The following is a 21474-nucleotide window of genomic DNA, read 5'->3' as shown; positions in this document are numbered from 1 at the left end:
CACAAACACACACACACACACACAATACACACATACACCCACCCAGGACTGGCTACACTTGATGCCTCCATTACCTTTTGTCTCACTCCCTCCTTAACCCCCTGAAATCTGGCTTTTGACATTATCACTAAACTGAAACTGCTCTCTCCAAAATAACCAACAACTCTTAATCCCCAATTCCAATGGTCTCTTCCCAATCCTAGTCTTCCTTGACTGCTCTGCATTTGACACTGTTGACCACCCTTTCCTCCTGGGGATTCTCAGCTCTCTAGATTTTATTCACTCTGATCTCTCCTAATTCTCCTCCTGCCTGTCCTACTGTTCCTTCATTGCCTTTTTAATCAATCAATCAATCAACATTTATTAAGTACCTACTATGTACCAGGCATTGTGCCAAGCTCTGGAGATACAAAAAGGCAAAAGACAAAGCTGTGTTTTGGAGCTTCTGCTCTTTTCTAGCCATACTTTATATTCTCTCCCTTTTAGTGACCTCATCAACTCCTATAGGTTTAATTGGCATCTCTAAGCAGATGAATCACATATATGTGTATGTGTATATATGTACACAATACACACAGGCATATACATTTATATTTATGTGTATATACATTTATACACACATATATACATACATATACACATATGTATATGTGTATGCATATACATATAATTAAAATACACACACATATAAAATACGTACATATACATATGATTAAAATACATATAATTTAAAAGCACACACATATAATTAAAATCGTAGTCTCTCTCCTAAACCCAGTCTCAATACAGAAGTTGCTTACTTCATGTTTTTAAGCGGATGTCCCAGAGACATCTCAAAACCAACATGTCCAAAGCTTAACTCATTTTCTTTTCCACTAAACCCATCCCTCTTCTGAACTTCCCTATTACTGCGGAGAGCAATACCTTTTTTCCAGTTGCCAAGGTTCAGATTCTGGATAATCCTTCACTTCTCATTCTCATTCAACCCACATAGTGATCCTTTTAGTCAACAAAACTTGTTATCTCTGTCTGTGTCTCTCTCTGTCTCTGTCTCTCTGTCTGTCTCTCTTTCTCCAACATCTCTCACATAAATCTACTCCTTTCCATGCACACAGCCATCACCTTGGTTTGAGCCCTCATTATCTGTCTCCCAAAACATTGTATTACTTTCCTAATTGGTCTCCCTTCCTCACCTCTATCTACTCTGATCCATCCTCCATACAGTTCTGATCATTTTATCCCTTGCTCCATAAACTCCAGTGACTCCCTAGAATCAGATATCAAACCTTCTGTTTAGCACTTATATTTCTTCGCGCCTTTCCAGTGCTGTTACACTTTACTCCCCTCCTCCTACTCTGCAATCAAGCTTGATTTACCTGCTGGCTGTTCTGCACAGTCCATCTTTCATCCCTGTGATTTTGTACCAGCTGTCCCCCATACTGAGAATGGCCACCCTTCTCGCCCCTACTTCTTAGAATCCCAGGTTTCCTCAAAGACTCAGCTCAAGAGCTACATTCTACACTTGCTTTCCTTGGTTCCCTTTTGCTTCTGTTTTTTTTTTTCATTCTGACAGGCCCTTTTCAACAATGTTTCCCTCTCCCCCATCCCCATATGCCCTCCACTGAGCTGCTGTAAATGGATATCCCCTGGTCATGGCTGAGACTTGCTGATTAATTCTGTACTGCTCTCTGTGCCTCTTAACTGATTCCCCCTCCCTACAATTACAGACTAGATTCCTGGTACCCAGCCTTGCCCAGCAAGGTACAACAGTGACTCTGGTATTTAAAGAATTAACTTGAGTCCAAAAATTTCCAGATTTTATTTACCTCCAGACTTTATTTCATATTCAAGAAATACAGGTAAACAAATGATTAAGAAACCAAGGCTCATAAATACAAAAGATTTACAAGGCAGTCTTAATGGTCTACAAGCATCCCACAAATATCAAAACCAATCTGTTTTAACATGAGCTTCTTCTTTCCTATTCAATCAAATATTATTATTTACCAATAGAAACTTTTATTCTTTATCATTTTTCTTACTATAGTATTTCTTCTCCTCCTTAACTTTCTTCACACTTTGTAAAAGTTATTAAAGTTATATATCACCTTTTACCCACCCCACCCCAGATAATTTTTATTAGTAACCTAGTAAACATCATTAAACACATTGTGAAGCAACCAAAATTTTGGAAAAAATCAATTACGTGATAAAAACATTAAGTTCCACTCTTTTTGGTGTTTTTAGAAGAGAAAAGTATATATTAACTGTAGTAAAATAGTAACAAAACCACCCTGCTAGTTTCTATGTTCTCTTCTAAACTTTGTTTTTTGCATGTGCATTTTCCTTATCACTCACTAAACATTTATTAAGTTATGACTATATTCTAGGCACTGTACAAGGCAATAGGGAAAGCAAAGGTGATGAATGAAAAATGGTCCCTGCCCTCGAGGAGCTTTTCAGTAAAATCATATATTTCCAACAGTCTGTGTCATTTGATATTTACTAGCTAAAATATGTAAATTGAGAAATATACTGTTTTTCAGTTCTTCTGGAGTTGGAGCCATCCTTGGTTTCCTCGTCTGTACAATAAAGGGCTCAGACTTAATGACCCCTAAGGTCCATTCTGATCTGAAATACTATTGTCTAATACACTTTTCTAATACTTTAATTTCTAATCTTCTATTCTCCCCTCCTTTTCAAAATGCCTTTGGTCCCTCTTTTCTCCCTCCCTATTCTCTTTTTACTTACCCCTGAATAAAATCTGATCTTTGGCGGGGGGCAGGGAACAAACCTAGCACAAAAGCTGGGCTTGATGGAGTAACTGTCATCAGAGTTTTTCTGTGTCCATAGGCAGTAGTCCCTGCTGCTAGAGAGGCTGAGGCTAGTGGATCACCTGAGTTTGGGAGTTTTGAGCTACAGTAGGACTAAGGCTAATAAGGTGTTCACACTGAGTCTGATAGATGAGTACCCAGGGGTGGACATCCTCCAGGCTGTCTACTGATATGCAAACTGGCCCAGATTGGGAAAGCAGAAAAGGTACCAACCAGTATTGGAACCAGGCCCCAAGTGGCCACCACACTTCTAGCTTGGGTGAGATAAGGAGATCCAATTTCAATAAAATAAAATAAAATATTAAGCAAAAACAATGTGTTGCTTCCATTTTTATCTTGCTATCAAAAATATCCAGGGGTCTTTTGAGATGTGTTCATTTTCTGTAATAAAGTTTATTAATCAGTCTTCCTATCTCCACCCCATCCCACCCCCAAATCTAAGATGCTGGGTCTTGGGTTTGAATTCTGTTTGTTACCTGCTGCCTATAGGACCTTGAGGAAATCATGTCTCCTCTCTGGGTCTCAGTTTCCTCATCTGTAAAAAGAGGCAGCACTAAATGACATGTACAATCCCTTCTAGCCCAAAGCTACCATCTTATGACCTAGCATCTACATTTTCTGTGCTTTCTCATTCCAAATCTTGTTGGGCAGTTTGAGTTCTCTTGAATTAGTAAAATCATAGGCTTATCCACTAGTCATTTTCATTACCTCCAAGTCATCTAAAAGAGCTTACAATGACAAACGCATTGCCCCCAAGACTTACAATGATAATTGGCCATAATCATGAAATTATAGTGGTCAGTGCAAGCATGAAACCATTGACTGAAGCTGTTGCCTAATAAGACACCACTCACTATATAAGGAAAATAAGACTGGGTCTTGTGACATCTGGGACAGACTCTCTCCGAAAGGAACTCAGGCAGGTTGAGAACAGACAGGATCTTCTCAACTGTCTTCTCAAGGGTGGACCCACCCAGTGAAATCACAGATCCTTGGAATAGTGAAGAATACTCATCCTTCACTATTGTCCAATAAGTCAAAAATGAAAGTCACCTGAAAAGGTCACTGCTGTTGTCCCATCTGCTATCTCTGGCAAACCAACTGGTTTTCTTCTTCTTCACATATTTCAACACCAACCTCTTCACAGTTTTGGCTTCTGAAGGACTTCCTTCTTTCCCCCTTCCCATTGTACCCCATTCAGCAATTTTTTGAAAAGTAGTTTTCCCATGGTATAAATATAACATTTTCTCTGGGAAGCAAGGGTTTGGGTCCCCTTCACTGTTCATTATTTAACAACAACAACGACAAAGGTTGTGTTCTCATTCTTCTAGGTCTAGTTTTGAAATAGATTCTGCTCAGTGATTTCACAGTTGTGAAACAATTATTTCAAAAGGCTGGCAGGAGTATCTGGCAACGTCTTATATTCAACTAATTCAGTTCAACAAGCATTTTACTGTGTTGAGTAAATTTGACTTTGACAGGTATCAATTAAACAATTGCTATGTACCAGGTACTGTACTAAGAACTTGACTGTATCACAACTCTACAATTATTCCAAGGAAAATCAGGTGTAATTCTTAGTTATCTTGGAGAGTCAAGAACCCTTGACAACCCCACCAAAGAACATCCCCAACCATAACTTCTCGATATTCATACATATGTCAAACGTGTAAAGGAAAAGGCCGACTATTGGTCGGTAACAAGAAATGGTTTATTTACAAGCATGGTGGCATGAAAAATCCATTGGGTTTAGTGTCCAGTGACCTAACTTTGTACCTCAGTTCCACCACTTCTGTAGCTGTATGATCTTATAACTCCAGTTCTGTTGCTATCTAGTTATGTGGCCATGCAAACTCTCTGGGCCTTAGTTACACTTGTTTGTAACATGAGTCACCTGAAAAAGTGGTTAGAATGTTGAATGTGGGGTCAGGACAGACTTGGGTTCATATCCCACCTCTGACACTTATTAATCCTAGAAGAACTAGGCTTACTTTCTTTGAAAAGATCTCAGAGGGGCAGCTAGATGGTGAAGTGTATAGAGCCCCAGGCCCTGGAGTCAAGAGGACTTGAGTTCAAATTCAGCTCCTGACACTAGTTGTGTGATAATAGGTAAGTCACTTAACCACCAAAGGAAAAAGAAAAGGTCTCAGAGTCAGGTAAGAAGATCTAGATGAAAGCATGTGTTAATAAGTCAAGTAACAAGTCTTTATGGAGCAACTATTCTGTACCCAGAATTGAGCTGGGCATTGTAGGGGATGGACCTACCTTTGCCCTCAGGGAACTTATGTAACTTGGGAGGCCAAACTAACAAACAAGAAAGGGAGAAAGCAAAGACCCAAGTGCTTCACCAACACTGTAGGAGCACTGAGTGCTCAGAGAAGACAAAGATTGTCATGGGCTGGAGTAGCCAAAAAATAACCATTTGGAAGAAGAGGATTCAGATACTCAGAGGGGAGTAGGAAGGACATTTTATGAATAGTGTCAGCCAAGGAATGGAAGTGGAAGTGGGTGTGGTTTGTAGATGATACAATGAGAAAATGCATGACATGAGAATGTGTTTATCATAATAACTTATTTAAATATTTATCTGTAGATTTCCTGGTGTAATCTATATGATTTACCTCATTTGACCCTCAAAATCCGGTGTGTTAAATAGTAGAGCTCTTATCACACACATTTTACAGATGGAGCAATAGAGTTTCAGAGACTCTAAATGACCCGCTCTTAATGATATAGCTCCAAAGCCTCAAAGCCAGGGCTTTCTGCCTCCAAATAAGTCTAAGGCTCTATCTGCTTCACCACATTGCCCCAGGCTACGTTGGAGGGTGATGGAAAATTCGTTTGGATCATGAAAATGGCAACAGATTTTTTGGAGGAACTTGAGAGCTTGAAACAGGAGTTTGGACTTGGTTCAGTAGGCAACATGGAGCCCTTAGAGTTTCTGTAGCAAGGGAGTGGTGCGTGACAGTGATGTTTCATCTGGTGGTGGTGTATAGACATGATGGAAGAGGGGAGAGCCTGGGAGTAAGCATGCATGCACAGAAGGGCTGAGACACTTCTCCCTCTGCCAGTGTCTGTTTTCCCAAGAGTTGTGAAAAGGTATGATTTCTCTTCTCTATACATAAGGTGGTTTCTTAGGTGGACTCCCATTCTTGTGCAGCTCAGCTTAGAGGGGCTGTTCTCAAGTGCCCTTCAGAGAAGGATTGAGCCATCTCCATCACTTGTAAAGCTAGTAACACTGGCACTGATGATTGTACTATCTCGCTTGTGAGCGTCAGGTGGGAGGAACTGAGTGCGGGCATCATGGCTACACAGGATGGACAAGCATTTCCTGTATAAGTGGTAAAGGTATTTCCTGAATTTTTCACCAGCAAAAGCATAGATAAAGGGATTGAGGCAGCAGTGGATGAAGGCAATTGTTTCTGTCACATTCATGGCAAGCCTCAGTTCCTTCTTCAGCTCACAACTCTCAAAGAGGTTGTAGTATTTGAGTGTTTCCAGGAAGATCATCACATTATAAGGTGTCCAGAAGAGGAAAAAGGCAACTACCACCACCAATATCAGCTTGATTGTCCTCTTTTTTTTGTGGTTTTTGCAAGAAAATATGGTCCGGATGATACCAAAATAACAGTAGCACATGATGAGAAGTGGGACCATGAAGCCAAGAAAATTTGTTTCCACATTCTGGAGCACTGGCCAGATATCCTGAAGAACGTCAGGGTAATTACCCAGACACTCACCATCCACTTGTTCAGTGAACATAAACTGAGGGGTTGCAACGAGGATGGCCACTGCCCAGACGCCAAGACTGACTACGACGCCATGTTGGACTGTCCTGCTGTTGAGCGAGTGGGCCGCCAGGACTATGGCCACATATCTGTCAATGCTTATGATGGTGATGAAGAAGATGCCACTAAAGTAGCCGATGAAGTAGAAGGCGGTGATGAGCTTGCATAAGGCATTGTTGAAGCCCTGCTCATTTAGCACATAGTGGGTCCAGAAGGGAAGAGTTGTAACAAAGAGCAGGTCAGATAATGCCAAGTTGAGGAGGTAAATGTCTGTGATGCTTTTATGTTTGCTGCTGTTGGTGAGTGCAAGGACCACCAGCAGGTTCCCCACCAGGCCAAAGGCAAAGACAAGGGAGTAAAGAGTGGGTAAGAAGATGATCCCAAAGTCCAAGATGTTCCTCTGGTCACAGGCAACGGGAAAGTTATCATAGTTGTATGTGAACGTTGTTGATTCAAGGCCTGTTTCAGTCATGGTGAAGGGCCGGTAACTGAGGAAGTAAAAGAACAACTACATTAGCCAGCAGAAAGGGCAGAATTCTGTAACTGACCAAGATCCCTCTTATGACAAGTCACAAGTTAGGTCAAAATCCTGGTTTCCTCTTTACATCCTTAAAAGTAATGGTCACAAATACACCTAGTCAAGCAAAATGAATTCCCATGTTGGTCACATCCAAAAAATGTGTATTTCCTTCTGCATATTTAGTCCATTATATATCATATCAAGTGGGAAGGTGTGGGGGGAGGAGGGAGAGATAAAAATGCTGGTCAATGGAAAAAATGAAAAGCAATTGTGAGATCTGCCCTTTTTTCTTTTGGGGTAATCAGCATGGCCTTCCATACCCCTTTTCTCTGAGTGTTCTTTCCCATTCTTCACCTTAACTGAACCCTGACTTTCTCAGAAGTGGGACTGAACCTCTTAAACCTTCTATAATGGATACTCCATCTTGTCCCATCTCTTGGGGTGTCAGGAGAAGAAAATTCCTTGATCCTTGTAAACTCTTTGCCCCAAGCATAGAGCCAGTTCACATAATTCAGGCCCAAGATGACTTCTCCCCTATCCCTCACAATGTGCATTTTGACCAAGTTTAATAGAATTGGCAAAACCTCACTTCCCTTTGCTTGCCTCCTGTCATATAATTTTCGGCTTTTTTCTTTCATAAAAACTTCATTTTATTTCTATCTTGTATTTACAACATCACTTTAAATTCTGTATACAAAAGCCATCCCTTGTAATGAAGATTTAAAAAGAGAGGGAGGAAAAGCACGTCAATAAAATCAATCAATACATTATCTTTCAGTTTTTTTTTTTAAAGAAGAGGTGGAACAAGATGGAGTCTCCATTATAGAAGGTTTAAAGGGTGCAGCCCCACTTCTGAGAAAGTCAGGGTTCAGTTAAGGTGAAGAATGGGAAAGAACACTCAGAGAAAAGGGGTATAGAAGGCTATGTTGATTACCCAAAAAGAAAAGAAGGGCAGATTTTTTTTTTTAATTTTATTTTTATTTTTAATTTTTTAAATTTTCAAATTTTAATTTTGACAGATGGGTCCATGTACTTTGTATCTAACCTAGAGAATGATTTTGTCAGTTGTTTCCTATAATCCATTTCTATGCAGTGATTTTTTTTAAAGTCAAGACCTGACCCTACATAATGATTGACTTTGCCCTGAGAGAGAAACATCTGGCAAGAGATACTTCTCTTTTCTCTCTTAACTCTCTACTCTGTTCTTAACCCTTACAATCTGACTTCCAACCTTATTATTCCTATGAAACTGCCCTTTTAAAAGTACTAATGATCTCTTAGTTGCCAAATCCAATGGTCTTTTCTCAAAACTCATTCTTCTTGACCTCTCTGCAGCCTTTGGCGTTACTGGTCCCACTCTCCTCCTTGATACCCTCTTCTCTCTAGATTTTAGGGACACCATTCTTTCTTGGATCTACCTCTTTGATTCCTCTTTCTCTGTCTCTTTTGTCAAAATCTCTTCCACATCACTCCCTCTAACCGTGGGCGTCCCTCAGGGTCTTGTCCTAGGCCCTCTTCTCTTCCTCCTCTATTTCACTTGGTGATCTCATCAGCTCCCATTGATTCATAGTAATGGTTATGATAACGATTCTCTATGATAATGATTCTCAAAGTTACCTGTCCTGCCCCAATCTCTCCTCTGACTTCCAATCTCACATCTCCACCTGCCTTTCAGCCATTTCAAACAGGACATCCAGCAGACAGCTTAAACTCAATATGAGCAAAACAGAACTCAATATCTTCCTCACTAATCCCTCCCCCCTCCTCATTCCTACTCTATTACTGTAGAGAACACCCCCATCCTCCCAGTCCCTCAGGCTCCCAAGCCAGGAGTCCTCCTGGATCCCTCACTATCTCTCACTCCCATATCCAAGTTGTTGCCAAGGCCTGATGATTTCATCTTTATAAAATCTCTTGAGTGTGTCCTCTCCTCTCCTCTAACACTGCAACCTCTCCTAGTACAGGCCTTCATCAACTCACACTTGGACTATTACAAAAGCAGCTTGTGAGTCTAACTGCCTCAAGTCTCTCCCCACTCCAATCCTTCCTTCAATCAGTCACTAAAGTGATTTTCCTAAAGTTATATCACTCCCTGCCTCGAGGGCTCCCTGTTACCTCCAGGATCAAATATAACATGCTCTACTTGGCATTCTAAGCCCTTCAGAACCTAACCACCTCCTCCCTTTCCAGGCTTCTTCCACCTTAACTCCTGGTCACATTCTTTTCAATCCAGCGGCCTCCTCGCTGTTCCATGAACAAGATACTCCATATCTCAGGTCTGGGCATTTCTCTACCTCACATGCCTGGAATGCTCTCCCTTCTCCGCTCTGACTACTAACCCAGATTCCTTTAAGTTTAAATTAAAATCCCATATTTTCCCAGAAGAGAGAGACAGAGACAGAGAGACAAGACAGACAGAGAGACAGAGATAGAAGCAGAGAGAGAGAGAGAGAGAGAGAGAGAGAGAGAGGGAGGGAGGGTGAGCTTGTTTGTACATATTTCTTTGCTTATTGTCTCTCCTATTAGATTGTAAGCTCCTTGAGGGTAAGGAATGTCTTATGCCACTTTCTGTGTTGCCAGCACTTAGCATGGTCCCTGGCACATAACAGATGCTTGATAAATGTCTATTGATTGGTTATTGATCAATTGATACTTTGCCATCTTGCTTGCCTTCATTTTCTTCAATGAAGTACATGCAGGTCTACCTCAGAAACCCTGGAAACAGCCTAGATCTAGAGCCTCCTCAGACCATTTGGCTCCCACCCTACCCCAAAGACCTGATACTTTTCCTCACCCCTAAATACATACACAAGGAGTTAACACTTGGTTAACTAGCCAGTGCTTTTTATACCCCGTGATTACATAAAAATTATTTAATTTTCAACTCACAGAAATCAAATTGTTTCACAGTTTCTAAAATTAGGACTGAGTCTTTGCTTCCTGAAGTGGCAGGAAGGGCCTACCCACATTCAGGGCCCACTATGTTGCCTTGCACTTAAAAGATATTTATTTAATTGAACTGCCTATGTCTAATTGAGGGGAAGCTAGGTGACACAGTGGATACAGTGCCAGGAAGTTAGAAAGACTCATCATCTTGCGTTCAATCTGGCCTTAGACCCTACTAGCTGTATGACCATGGGCAAGTCACTCAACCCTGGTTGCCTCAGTTTCTTCATCTGTTAAATGACTGGAGAAGGAAATGGCAAACCACTCCAGTATCTTTACCTGCAATCAGGATCACAAAGAGTTGGACATGCCTAAAATGACTGAACAACAGTCTCACCTTCTACAGAAAAAGCCTTTCCCAAGCCTTAATTTTAGTGGTTTCCCTCTGTTAATTATTCTCTCTTTATTCTGTGTATATTGTTTTTATAGTTTGCATATTGTCACTTATATTAGGTTGTGAGCAGGGAGTGTCTTTTGCCTCCTTTTGTATCCTCAGAGCTTAGCTCAGTGCCTGGCACATAGTAGGAGCTTAATTACTCTAAATCTTTCATCACATTAAATAGCCCTTTAATCAGTCATGTCTAACTTTGTTTTTGACAGGCAACATGGTGGCCATAGAAATAGCTCTGACCTTAGAGTCAGAAGACCTGGGTTTGATTCCTTACCCTCTATGAGCCTCATTTATGAAAGAGGGACAAAAATATTTGTGCTCCCTACTCCGGAGGGACATTCTGGGTAAAATGCCTTATAAACATGAGCCATTTCCATTATCTTGAGGGTTCAAGGAAAACAAAGTGGGAATGTTGAAGAGGATCTGTAGGAATCTGGGCTCAGAGGACTGGAGAAAGTAGGAAGGGCTGGACCAGAGGAGAAGCCTTAGTGAGTAATCCTATATTCACTCACAAATGCACTAGAGGAAGTGCCTATCACCTCTCTGTGAAAAGCAAGATGATTGAAAAGGGAGAGCTCATTTCCAAATTATATAAGGAAATGATTCAAATGTAAAAGAACCAGAGTCATGTCCCAACTGATAAATGGTGAAAGGATATGAATAGGCAACCCTCAAAGGAAGAAATCCAAGCTATCTCTAACTAGATGAAAAAATGCTCTAGATTCTCTAATAATTAGAGAAATGCAAATTAAACTAACTTTGAGGTTTTACCTTCTCCATTAAATTGGCAAAACTAACAAAGATGGAAAATGACAAATGTTGGAGGGCTGCCCTAAAATGGACCCCTTAATGCACTGTTGGTGGAGTTGTATATCAGTCCAGTCATGCTGGAGAGCAATTTGGAGCCATGCCCAAAAGATCATTAAACTGAATTTGACTTAGCATTACCAGGTCTTACATGAGTAAGGCTAAAATATTAGCTTGGGCTCATATTAGTTGGGAAACCATAAATGATATGGGGTTTGCAGAAGGGATGGTGAGGAAAGGGTCTAGAAAGTTAACTCAGATCAGATCTAGGCATGGGCAGCATCAGAGGGGTGGCATGGAAGGAGGGAATGGACCAGACTGTCCCTGGAGCCAAGAAACAGCCACTCAATATCAAGGCTGGTAGTATCCCAACCAAATGTTGATGTCCCACCACTTTTACTCTTCTGATCATCTTTTGAATCCATTCCCTATTACCCAACGAGACTCTAGCACAGTGGAGGGAGACATATTTAATCAGGCTGAGTAATTTAGGGCATGACCTAGGTCATCTCAAATTTTCCCCTCTTTCTTAGCTTCTCATATCCTTTTATTCCCCCTCAGCTTCACTCTGAAGTCAAAACTCAGGGTGGGCAGTGAAGTCAGCTAGGGAGCCAAGAAGGGCCAGATTCAATGTCCAGTTTTGAAGCTTATTTTTGGTTGCCTCCTGAACTGATTTTGGATGACTTGGGAGAAATAAATCAGGATAATAAAAGCAACAATAACCCACATTTCTAGAGCATTATATGGTTTACATGGCACTTTCTTCACAACAACCTTAGGAAACCACACTGACCTATTTGTTCTTTTCACATGACTCTCCATCTCTCATCTCGGGCTCCCTGTGCCTAGAATGCTCTGACTCTTTGCCTCCCACCCCTTAGCTTCCCTGGCTTCCTTCAAGACTACAATATACTAATACTTAGAGAGCAGACACTATCTCATTTGCTCCTCATATCAAACATGTGGGGCAAGTGGCAGTTAGGTGGTATTGTGGGTAGAGTGCCAAGCCAGGAGTCAGGAAGACCTGAGTTCAAATCCAACTTAGTAGCTGCATGATCCTGGGCAAGTCAAATAACTTCTGCTTGCCTCAGTTTCTTCATCTGTAAAATGGGCATGATAATAGCATCTCCTGAAGTTGTTGTGAGGATCAAATAAAATACTAAGTATAAAGCACTCAGGTACTTAATAAATATTCACTATTATTATTAAGGCAGCTAGGTGGCACCACAGTGCACAGAGCGCCAGACCTGGAGTCAGGAAGACTCATCTTCTTGAGTTCAAATCCAGCCTCAGATACTAGCTGTATGACCCTGGGCAAGTGACTTAATCCCATTTGCCTCAGTTTCCTCATCTGTAAAATGAGCTGGAGAAGGAAATGGCAAACCACTCCAGTATCTTTGCCATTAAAACCCCAAATGGGGTCATGAAGAGTCAGACACAACTGAAGATAGCTGAACAACAAAAATTATTATTATTATCATCTGTAAAATGGGGATAATTACAGCATCTACTCCCCAGGGTTGTTGTGAGGACCAAATGAGATAATGATTGTAAAGCACTTGGCACAGTGCCCAGCACACAGTAGGTGCTACATAAGTGTTAGTTATTATTATTCCCCTTTAGCAGTTGGGGAAACAGACTGAGAGAGGGTAAGTAACTAGCCAAAGGTCACATAGCTGGCAGGTGTCTGAGGAGGGATCAGAATTGAGATTTCTTGACTCTGTGTCCGGTGCTTTAGCTCCCACCCCAAGCTGTCGTAGGTGGCATAAAATTTGCACCCAAAATGCAGTGGGAGCCTAGAAAAGGAAGGTGCTAGGACCTGGGACTGGGAGGCAAATCAGGGTCAGCTCCCTAGAGGAGGCATCATTCAAACTAAGCCTTGAACAACAGACAGATCTCTGGGGAAGTAGAATGGGAGAAATTCCAAAGAGGTTCAGTAAATGTCAGTCCATTCTTCAATAACTGTGCATTTATACAAACTCCTTATTCTTTCTCTCCCTATTTCCTCAGTGTGGCATTTAATCCTTGTTATCCCAAACGTGGGATTTTCACAAGATGTGATTTGGTGTCTGATGGGTCCTCTGAACATGAAGGATAATCATCTCTTGGATGCTTCCCTGTGTGCTCTGGGAACTTATCCTCCCCCCTCAATTTCCATCCTGGAATTCCATTCCATTCCCTTCCCCACCCCTCCCATTTCTGCCTCCAATTTGCCTTTTAAGATAGCCAGATTTCAATGACTTATTGGAATTCTGAAACTCCCCAGACCTTCTCTAGCCTCAATCCCCATTAAGTGGGGACTGCCTAGCTTTATGTGTGTGCATGTGTGCGTGTGTGCGTGTGTGTGTGTGCATGTGTGCATGTGTGTGTGCGTGTGTGTGTATGTGTGTGTCTGTGTGTGTTTATCAGATATATGATCTCATTGGCATAGGGAGCTCCCAGTAAGGAACTTCCTTGAGTAATGCCCATCAGCAGCTGTTCTGCAGCCTCCAGGAGATCATGGTATAGTGGACAGACTCTTGAACTGGGAGTCAGGAAGGTAGGAGTTCAAAACCTGCCTCAGACATTTACTACGTGACCCTGGGTAAGTCATAAAACTGAGCCTCAGTTTCTACCATCTGCAAAATGGAGATAATCACATCCCTTACCTTTTGTCACAAAGATCAAATGAGATTCTTACTGCCTTGAGAGCACTTTGCAAATCTTAAAGGCTGTATGAATGCTAGGCAGCTATTACTATAAATTATCATTATTATGTCATTACATACTATATTTTATACTACTACTACTATTATTGCCTAGCTCACCAAAAGGCAAAATAATTTGCCCAGCGTCAAGCAGGTGTCAGAGGCAGGATTTGAACCCTGGTCTTTTTGCCTCCCAAGACCAGCTCTCTACCCACCACACCCCATTATTTCTTCCTGCATCCCAAACACTCTAGATGCTAAAATGAACCCTAGGCTCTTAGGGCTAGCTAGCAGTGCTCCTCAGTTCTCCCAACCACACCACCAATTTTGGTGTTCTCTCTCTTGTTTGACATTTAGGGTAAACCAGAATTACTCATCATCTCAAACAACCATCCTCTACACCTTGGTTTAGAAACGGCATTACATTCTCTTACCTTGAGCCACTTCCAAAGCAAACGTCTTTGCTGGCAAATCAGCTCCTGTCATCAGCACAAACTGTCCAGAGGAAAGTATTTCCCTTTTCTTCCAGAGGTTGTAGCAGCGCCCTCTGTGAAGGTGGCCAATAGGCTGTCTGCAACGAAACTTACAGTTTCCTGTGAGGTACTTTTTCTCAAAGCAGCTCCCATCCGAGCCTTGCAAAGCCTACAGATTCTAAGAGTGAAGTAAGGCAAGAGCATGAGATGTTGGCCAGTCCTTAGGCATCAGTGAGCAAGGGTGTGGTGTATTACAATGGTGTCAAACTCAAAAAGAAAAATCCATACATAAAAAAAAAATCCTGCAAGCTGCAGATTAATTTAGAAAACCACATTTTAATATTAGCTATGTTCTATTATATTTTTATTTTCTTAAATAGTTCCCAATTACATTTTAATCTGGTTTGGCCTCATGTGTGGGCTAAAGTGAGGAAGACCTGGGTTTGAATCCTGCCTCACATGCTTTCTACCTGTGTGACCTTGGGCAAGTCTCTCTGGGTCTTACCTCTCTGAGCCTCAGTTTGCTCACCTGTAAAAGGAGTGGGCTGGACTTGATGTACTCTACAATTTCTTCCAGTACTGAATCTCTATGATTCTATGATCCAAGTAAAGTTTGGGTATGCATGTTCTTTGGAAGGTAGTGTTATTTCTCTTACATTGTCCTAAGCTCGTTATGACTCTTTCAGGATATCCCTTTTCAGGTGACCCTAATCCTCCTCCATTAGGATCTTGGTGTCTGGCATCTCTCTCTTTCCTTTGGAATGGGAGGGGATGCAGCTCCTCCAGTAAGAGGGGGTGAAGCCACACTCAGCTGCTGTGCCCTCGGCCACCTATCTGCTTGCTACATATCCCCTGTTTGATCTCACTAGCTCCTAGTTGCTCTCCTCCTCCTTCCACTTGCCTAACCTGCCAGGGAGACCTGGGCTACTCCAGGATGCGAAAGGCAAATCACTCAGTCTTTCTGCACTTCAAGTTTTCTCATCTGTAAAATGAAGACTGTTGGAGTAGATGACTTCTCGGGTCCCTTCTAGCTCTATGATCCCTTCAGATTATGACTAAAGACTCTCTGACATCTCTCCAGTTAGTCAAGAGAGTGCTAGCTCTGGAGTCAGGAGGACCTGAGTTCAAATGTGACCTCCTTACGAACTGTGGCAAGTAACTTAACTAGACAAGTCACTTAACCCTGTTTGCCTCAGTTTCCTCATCTGTAAAATGAGCTGGAGAAGGAAATGGCAAACCACTCCAGTAGCTCTGCCAAGAAAACCCCAAATGGGGTCACGAAAAGTCAAACATGACTAATTGACCAAAAGAAAAAAAAAGATCTCTGACTCTCTTCTGCTCATTCAGTCTTGACGTTTAGATATCTTGAGTGAAGGAGTGGTTGTAACAAAATTGTGCTATTATTTTTCTGTTTCACTCATTCCACAAATACGTATAGAGTGCAGCCCATTACCACAGATTGTGCTAAGCAATATGAAGGATTCAAAGAAACAGGTTAGATTGTTGTCTTCAAGGAAATAATCATCTTGTTAAGAATTCTGACCATGAAAGTTCAGTATCTTCTTTTTGAGAGACCACACACACACACACACACACACACACACACACACACACACACACAACTAAAAAGCTAAATAATGCAAGCTTATGTTTGAGAAGTTCTAGGTGAGGGATTCCAGATTCAATTCCAGATGAAGTTCAATAAACATTAATTCAATGTCTACTGTTATTAATCAACAAGCATTTATTAAACACCTACTATGACAGTCATCGTGCTGATTATTGGGACACAGCGAACAAAATCAAACCATCCATCCAAGGTTCTTTATGCATTGGTGAGGTCAGGAGAGCCTTCGCGAGCCTTCTTGAAGGACACAAGACTAACATGGTCTTGAAGGCTGAGTTGAGTTTGGATAGAGTTGGAGTAGACATCATTTTAATAATGGCGCTCAAGTAGCTAATGCTTTATAAAGCAATTTTCATCTAGCAATCCTGTAAGAAAGGTGGTTCAAATATTACCAAACCCATTATTTAAAATGACAAATTGAGCTCAAAAATGTTCACTGACTTGCCCAAGTCAATGGGCAAGTCTTGGTTTTCCTACTATGTTAGAAAAACCAAGACTTGAACCCAAACCTCCCCACTCCAGGCATAGTGTTCTTTCCCTCAGACTCGTGCTGCCTTACAGATACACAGGATGCACGAAGCCAAGGAGGCAGGAATCAGCAAGGCATGTCTGAGGAATCCCTGAATAGAACAATCTGGTTGGAGCAGAGGGTTCTCAATAAGGACCACTGGGAGGTGAATTTAGAAATCAAGGGTTCGCGGATTTAAGAGCAGAGAATTAGAGGCTATCAATTCTACCCTCTTGTTTTATAGACGAGGAAAATGAGGTGCAGAGGTTAAATGATTTTCCCAAGGTCATAAAGTTAACAAGTATCTGAAGCGGTATTTGAACCCAGGTCTTCCTCACTCTAAGTCCAACGCTCTATTCACCATTCCATCTTCCCTCTACCTTGGTACCACATTTCTGAGTTACCTTGATGACCGACCAAAGGAATTTGGGCTTTTTTATTGGCAATGGGGAACCATTGAAGGTTTGAGGATAAGAAAATGTCACTAACGAGTTGTAAGGCCATAGGCAAGATACTTAACCACCACAAGCCTCAGTCTCCTCATCTATAAAATGGGAGCAATATAAAAATAGTACCTTCCTTACAGAGCTGTTGCATAAGAAAATGTGATCATGAATGAGAAATGCTTTAAAAAATATTAAAGTGCTCTATGAGTCTCCCCTTTTATTATTATTATTATTATTGGTCTAGAAGACTAATATGGTAGAAGAGGAAAGAATGGATTGGATCTGAGAGCCACTGGGAGAAGGAAGGAAGGAAACAAGTATTTATTAAGCACCTACTGTATTCCAGGAACTGTGCTACTCATTTCACAAAAATTATCTCAAGTGATCCTCACAACCACCCTGGGAGGTGGATGCCATTAGTAGTTCTATTTTACAGCTGAAAAAACTGAGGTAGACACAGATTTAAGTGACTTGTGCAGGATCACACAGCTAATAAGCATCTAAACTCTCATGGGAGCTCAGGTCTTCCTGGCTCCAGGCCTATCCACTGTAGCTGCCCCCAGAGAAAAGGAGCCCCTCAATATGTTTGCCATTCATCCCTCAGAGCAAACTGGTCACAGACTGGCCTTCAGATAGCTTCCCACCACATTCCCCTCATAGGCAGAGGGGAACCTGGGAAGTATTGTTAGTAGCAGTACCTATGTGACATTGACCATATTTTTAGGCTCAGGATGAGCCAAGCACAACTGTGGTCTACTGGAAGGACTGCTGGATTTCAAGTCAGAATCCTAGCTTGTGACCTTGGGAAAGTTACTTATTCTCTCCCTAGGCCTCAGTTTCTTCATCCATAAAATGGCAGGATTGTAAAATGGATTAGATGCTCTTTAATGCCCAGGCTCTACTCTTCATAAATCTACTGATTTAAGAGATATTGCTTAGGAAGGATTGATAGGACTCAATGACAATCAGGATATTCAAATGAAGAAGGAATCAAAGATGGCTGTTTGACATCCATACTTGTTCACTGATTGATAGGAGACAAGAGGATGCTAGATGATGTCACCATACAGAAACAGGGCTCACCTCAAAGAGTGTCACCCAGCATTTCAGGACTAGAAGGGACCACAAATATTCTCTTCTCTAGATCAACTCATTCATTTTCATGAATGGGCAAACTGAGGCTGGGAGGAGTTTAGGGACCTGTTTCAGGTCACATGGGTAGTAGTAGCAAAAATAGGACTCAGTTTAGGTCTTCTGATTCCTGTCTGCCAAATAATATTTCAGGCCCAGAGTCAGGAAGACTTCTTCCTGAGTTCAAATCCAGCCTCAGACACTTCCTAACTTCGTGACCCTGGGCAAGTCACTTGATCCTGTTTGCCTCTGATTTCTCATCTGTAAATGAGCTAGAGAAGAAAATGGCAAACCACTCCAATATTGCTTTCAAGGAAACCCCAAATGGGGTCATAAAAAATCAGATACAACTGAAACAACTCAACAACTGTCAACAAATAAGCTGAGATATAATCTGAGATTATACTAAAGTATTACTAGCATTAAACTCTATCCACAAGGGGTGTTAAAACAACTCATTATGGAAGGGGCTTTTACTTTGACCTCTATTAAATATTTCTCATAGATTTTTGGGTGGGGGCTGTGGTTAAAAATTCAACTTAACAAGTGGTCATTCTCCAAAAGGTGGAGGAAGTGATTCAGGAAAACACTATTTGTATATGATTCTTGAAAATGAGGAGGAACCAGCCTGTGATGCAAAAATAACATGTAGCTCGAGGGGAAGGTCTGTCTCTGTCTTGTACTTGTAGCAAAGCCAGGTATAGCCTTACATGTTGGGTGTGGGGAGAATATATTGCAAAGAATTCAGAGAAAGTTTAGGCAAATTCTCACAGATTATAGTTGTTTAGGAAAAGTAAGCCCCACAGACATGGGAAACTCAAAAATGAAATTCTGGAGACATAAAGAAAAAATTCTCAGAGGGAGGAAAAGGGGAAGTTCTCTAAAGAGACATATAAACATACAGGGAACTCATCAGCCAACCAGGATTTTAAAGGGACTCATAGAAAAGACAGAAGCAGGGGAAGGAACAGAGGATGAAGAGAAGGATAGTATCAGGAACACTGAGGCTCAGAATGAGCTGAGGTTGGTTAAGAATGATTAAGGACAACAAAAAAGAGTGAGATTTTAAAAGTCATACTGGGGGAAAGAACAGAAAAGGAGCATGATGGATGGAAGGTACATTGGACAATGGTAATTGACTGAGAGAAGGCGGAACCATGAATTCTATTTTGTTCTTGTTTTCTTGGCCAAGGAGAATGATCTTTGGCCTGGAAAGGATAGAACAAAATGGGATAATAGGGAATTGAAAGCAAAAATAAATAAAGAGGCAATTTGTTGTTGTTCAGTCGTGACTGACTCTTCGTGACCACACTTCGGGTTTTCTTGGCAGAGACACTGGAGTGGTTTACCGTTTCATTTTCTAGCTCATCTTACAGATGAGGAAAGTGAGGCAAACAGCGTTAAGAGTCATATAGCTAAGAAGTGTGTGAGGTTAGATTTGAACTCATAAAGATGAGTCTTCCTGATTCCAAGCCCAGTGCCCTAATAATGGCACCACCTAGATGCCATTATTCATAGTAGGCACTCAGCAAATGTGGAATGAATGAAAAAACACCCCTTCCCTTGCAAATCCTGTCAATAACCTTAAAAGGTGTCCTCTTTTGAGCAGGTTAAATAGTTTACTTTGTGCACTTCCTTATACTATGAATTTGCTTAGCCCAGAAATTGTCAAAATGTGGTTCACAGATCCCTAACCTTTTGGGGGATCTGCAAAGCCAAAATGCTCGACATTATAATACTGACATTATTTACATAATTCACACAAAAATTCTTTGGGTTTATCCCTGATGTTTAAGAGTATAAAGCGATCCTGAGGCCAAAAAGTTTGAGAACTGCTGGCTTAGCCAATCACAGGGCTTTAAGCAGAGGATCAGTGACATGGTGGGTAAACAGCAGAGCCATAGCTGGAGCTCTCTGAGGCCAAATCCAGCACTATTTCCTGCACACCATGGTGACTGCCACCTGGGAAAAGTAAGTAGTATTGGTCAGCTTTGAGGTGGTTTTTCACATCCCTTGGAACCTGTGGATTTGTTAGCCTCTTATATCCCCAATCATAAACTTTGTGCACCCCCTTTTGGAAGGGATGGATACTGCAGCTCCAGGTCATTTCCTAAACTGTTAGGTCTTGCATTTATCAGCTAAAGAAAGATACAATGGATTTTCCCATTGGTCTTGTTTTCTTCCCCCTTACTAGGCAGTCTGAATGCCGCCTGAATGTATTTTCCGATACATTATTGGTCCCAGCTGGACGTTAGTACTTTGCAAGGCGCTCTGTACTTTTCTTTTGACCCTTAGGCTCTATTTTGCTTGTTTTGGGGGAAGCTGTGAGCCTGGTGATGTGGACTTTCTGCATCACTACAGAGGCCGAGCCATCTGCCTTGTCTCAGCCTGTATGATTATTGACCAGACCTTCCCATAAACCACCCAGGGAGACACTACCCAGTTCACTGGAGGCTTTCCCCTGGTTCTTTAAAGCATTCCTGGACAACAAAGCCATTATGGAGTCTGTCTGTTATTACTGCCTCTTAGCACGTTACCATCCTCTGGCGTTGTCCAGTCATAAATGCCCTTGGTGATATCTTTTAGGTCATTTCCTTTGTCCAAGTGATAATAATAGTGATGATGATGACGATGATGACCAACATTTATATGGTGCTTACTATGTGCCAGACACCGTGCTAAACACTGTACAAATATTATCTCATGTGATCCTGACAATAACCCTGCAAGGTAAATGCTACTGTTATCCCCATATTACTGATGGGGCAAACAGAGGTTAAGTGACTTGCCCAGGATCACACAAACTAGGAAGTGTCTGCAGCTGGATTTGAACCCAGGTCTTCCTGACCCCGGGCCTGGTGCTCTATACACAACTCATCAATGAGGATATATCCTGCAGCCTGTGTCTTTCTGTTGCCTTTTGGGTTACCTGCTTTGGACCATTGAAAGCACCCCTTAGTCTCCTAAGTATGATCTAGTCTTGGATCCTCCTATTCAAGTTGGTGCTTGGTTCGTTTTCCATCTATGCCATCTGTCTAAAATAAACCTATGGATATGCTGCCTCAATCCATTGCCCATCCAATTGCAGGTCATGATCTGACCAGTCTGGGATCTTTAACCACATTGCTATTATGGAGTGGGTTTTTCTAGATTAATCTGGTTCTGTCAACTATTTATTAGCTATGTGACCTTAGACATATTAATTTTCAATTAAATTCAATAAATATTTATTAAATGCTTACTATGGGCTAGGCACTGGGGATACAAATAAGAAAAACATAGTCTCTGCCCTCAAGGAGCTTCCAATCTAAGAAAG

The 21474-nt window shown here is 41.5% G+C and overlaps 1 protein-coding gene across 1 annotated transcript; it reads right to left on the bottom strand.

The window, feature by feature from the left end:
• Nucleotides 1-1816: 1816 nt before the first annotated feature.
• On the bottom strand, nt 1817-14465 carry CX3CR1 (C-X3-C motif chemokine receptor 1). Its single transcript, XM_036761477.1, has 2 exons — nt 14408-14465; nt 1817-7110 (listed from the first exon to the last, which is right to left on the bottom strand). The coding sequence occupies exon 2, from the start codon at nt 7092-7094 to the stop codon at nt 6027-6029; it is 1068 nt and encodes a 355-aa protein (XP_036617372.1). The 5' UTR covers nt 7095-7110; nt 14408-14465; the 3' UTR covers nt 1817-6026.
• Nucleotides 14466-21474: the final 7009 nt, after the last annotated feature.

This window comes from Trichosurus vulpecula, chromosome 5, assembly GCF_011100635.1.
Source record: "Trichosurus vulpecula isolate mTriVul1 chromosome 5, mTriVul1.pri, whole genome shotgun sequence".
Lineage (NCBI taxonomy): Eukaryota > Metazoa > Chordata > Mammalia > Diprotodontia > Phalangeridae > Trichosurus > Trichosurus vulpecula.
The sequence above is the reverse complement of the archived record's forward strand: the minus strand, read 5'-3'. Positions and strand labels throughout refer to the sequence as shown.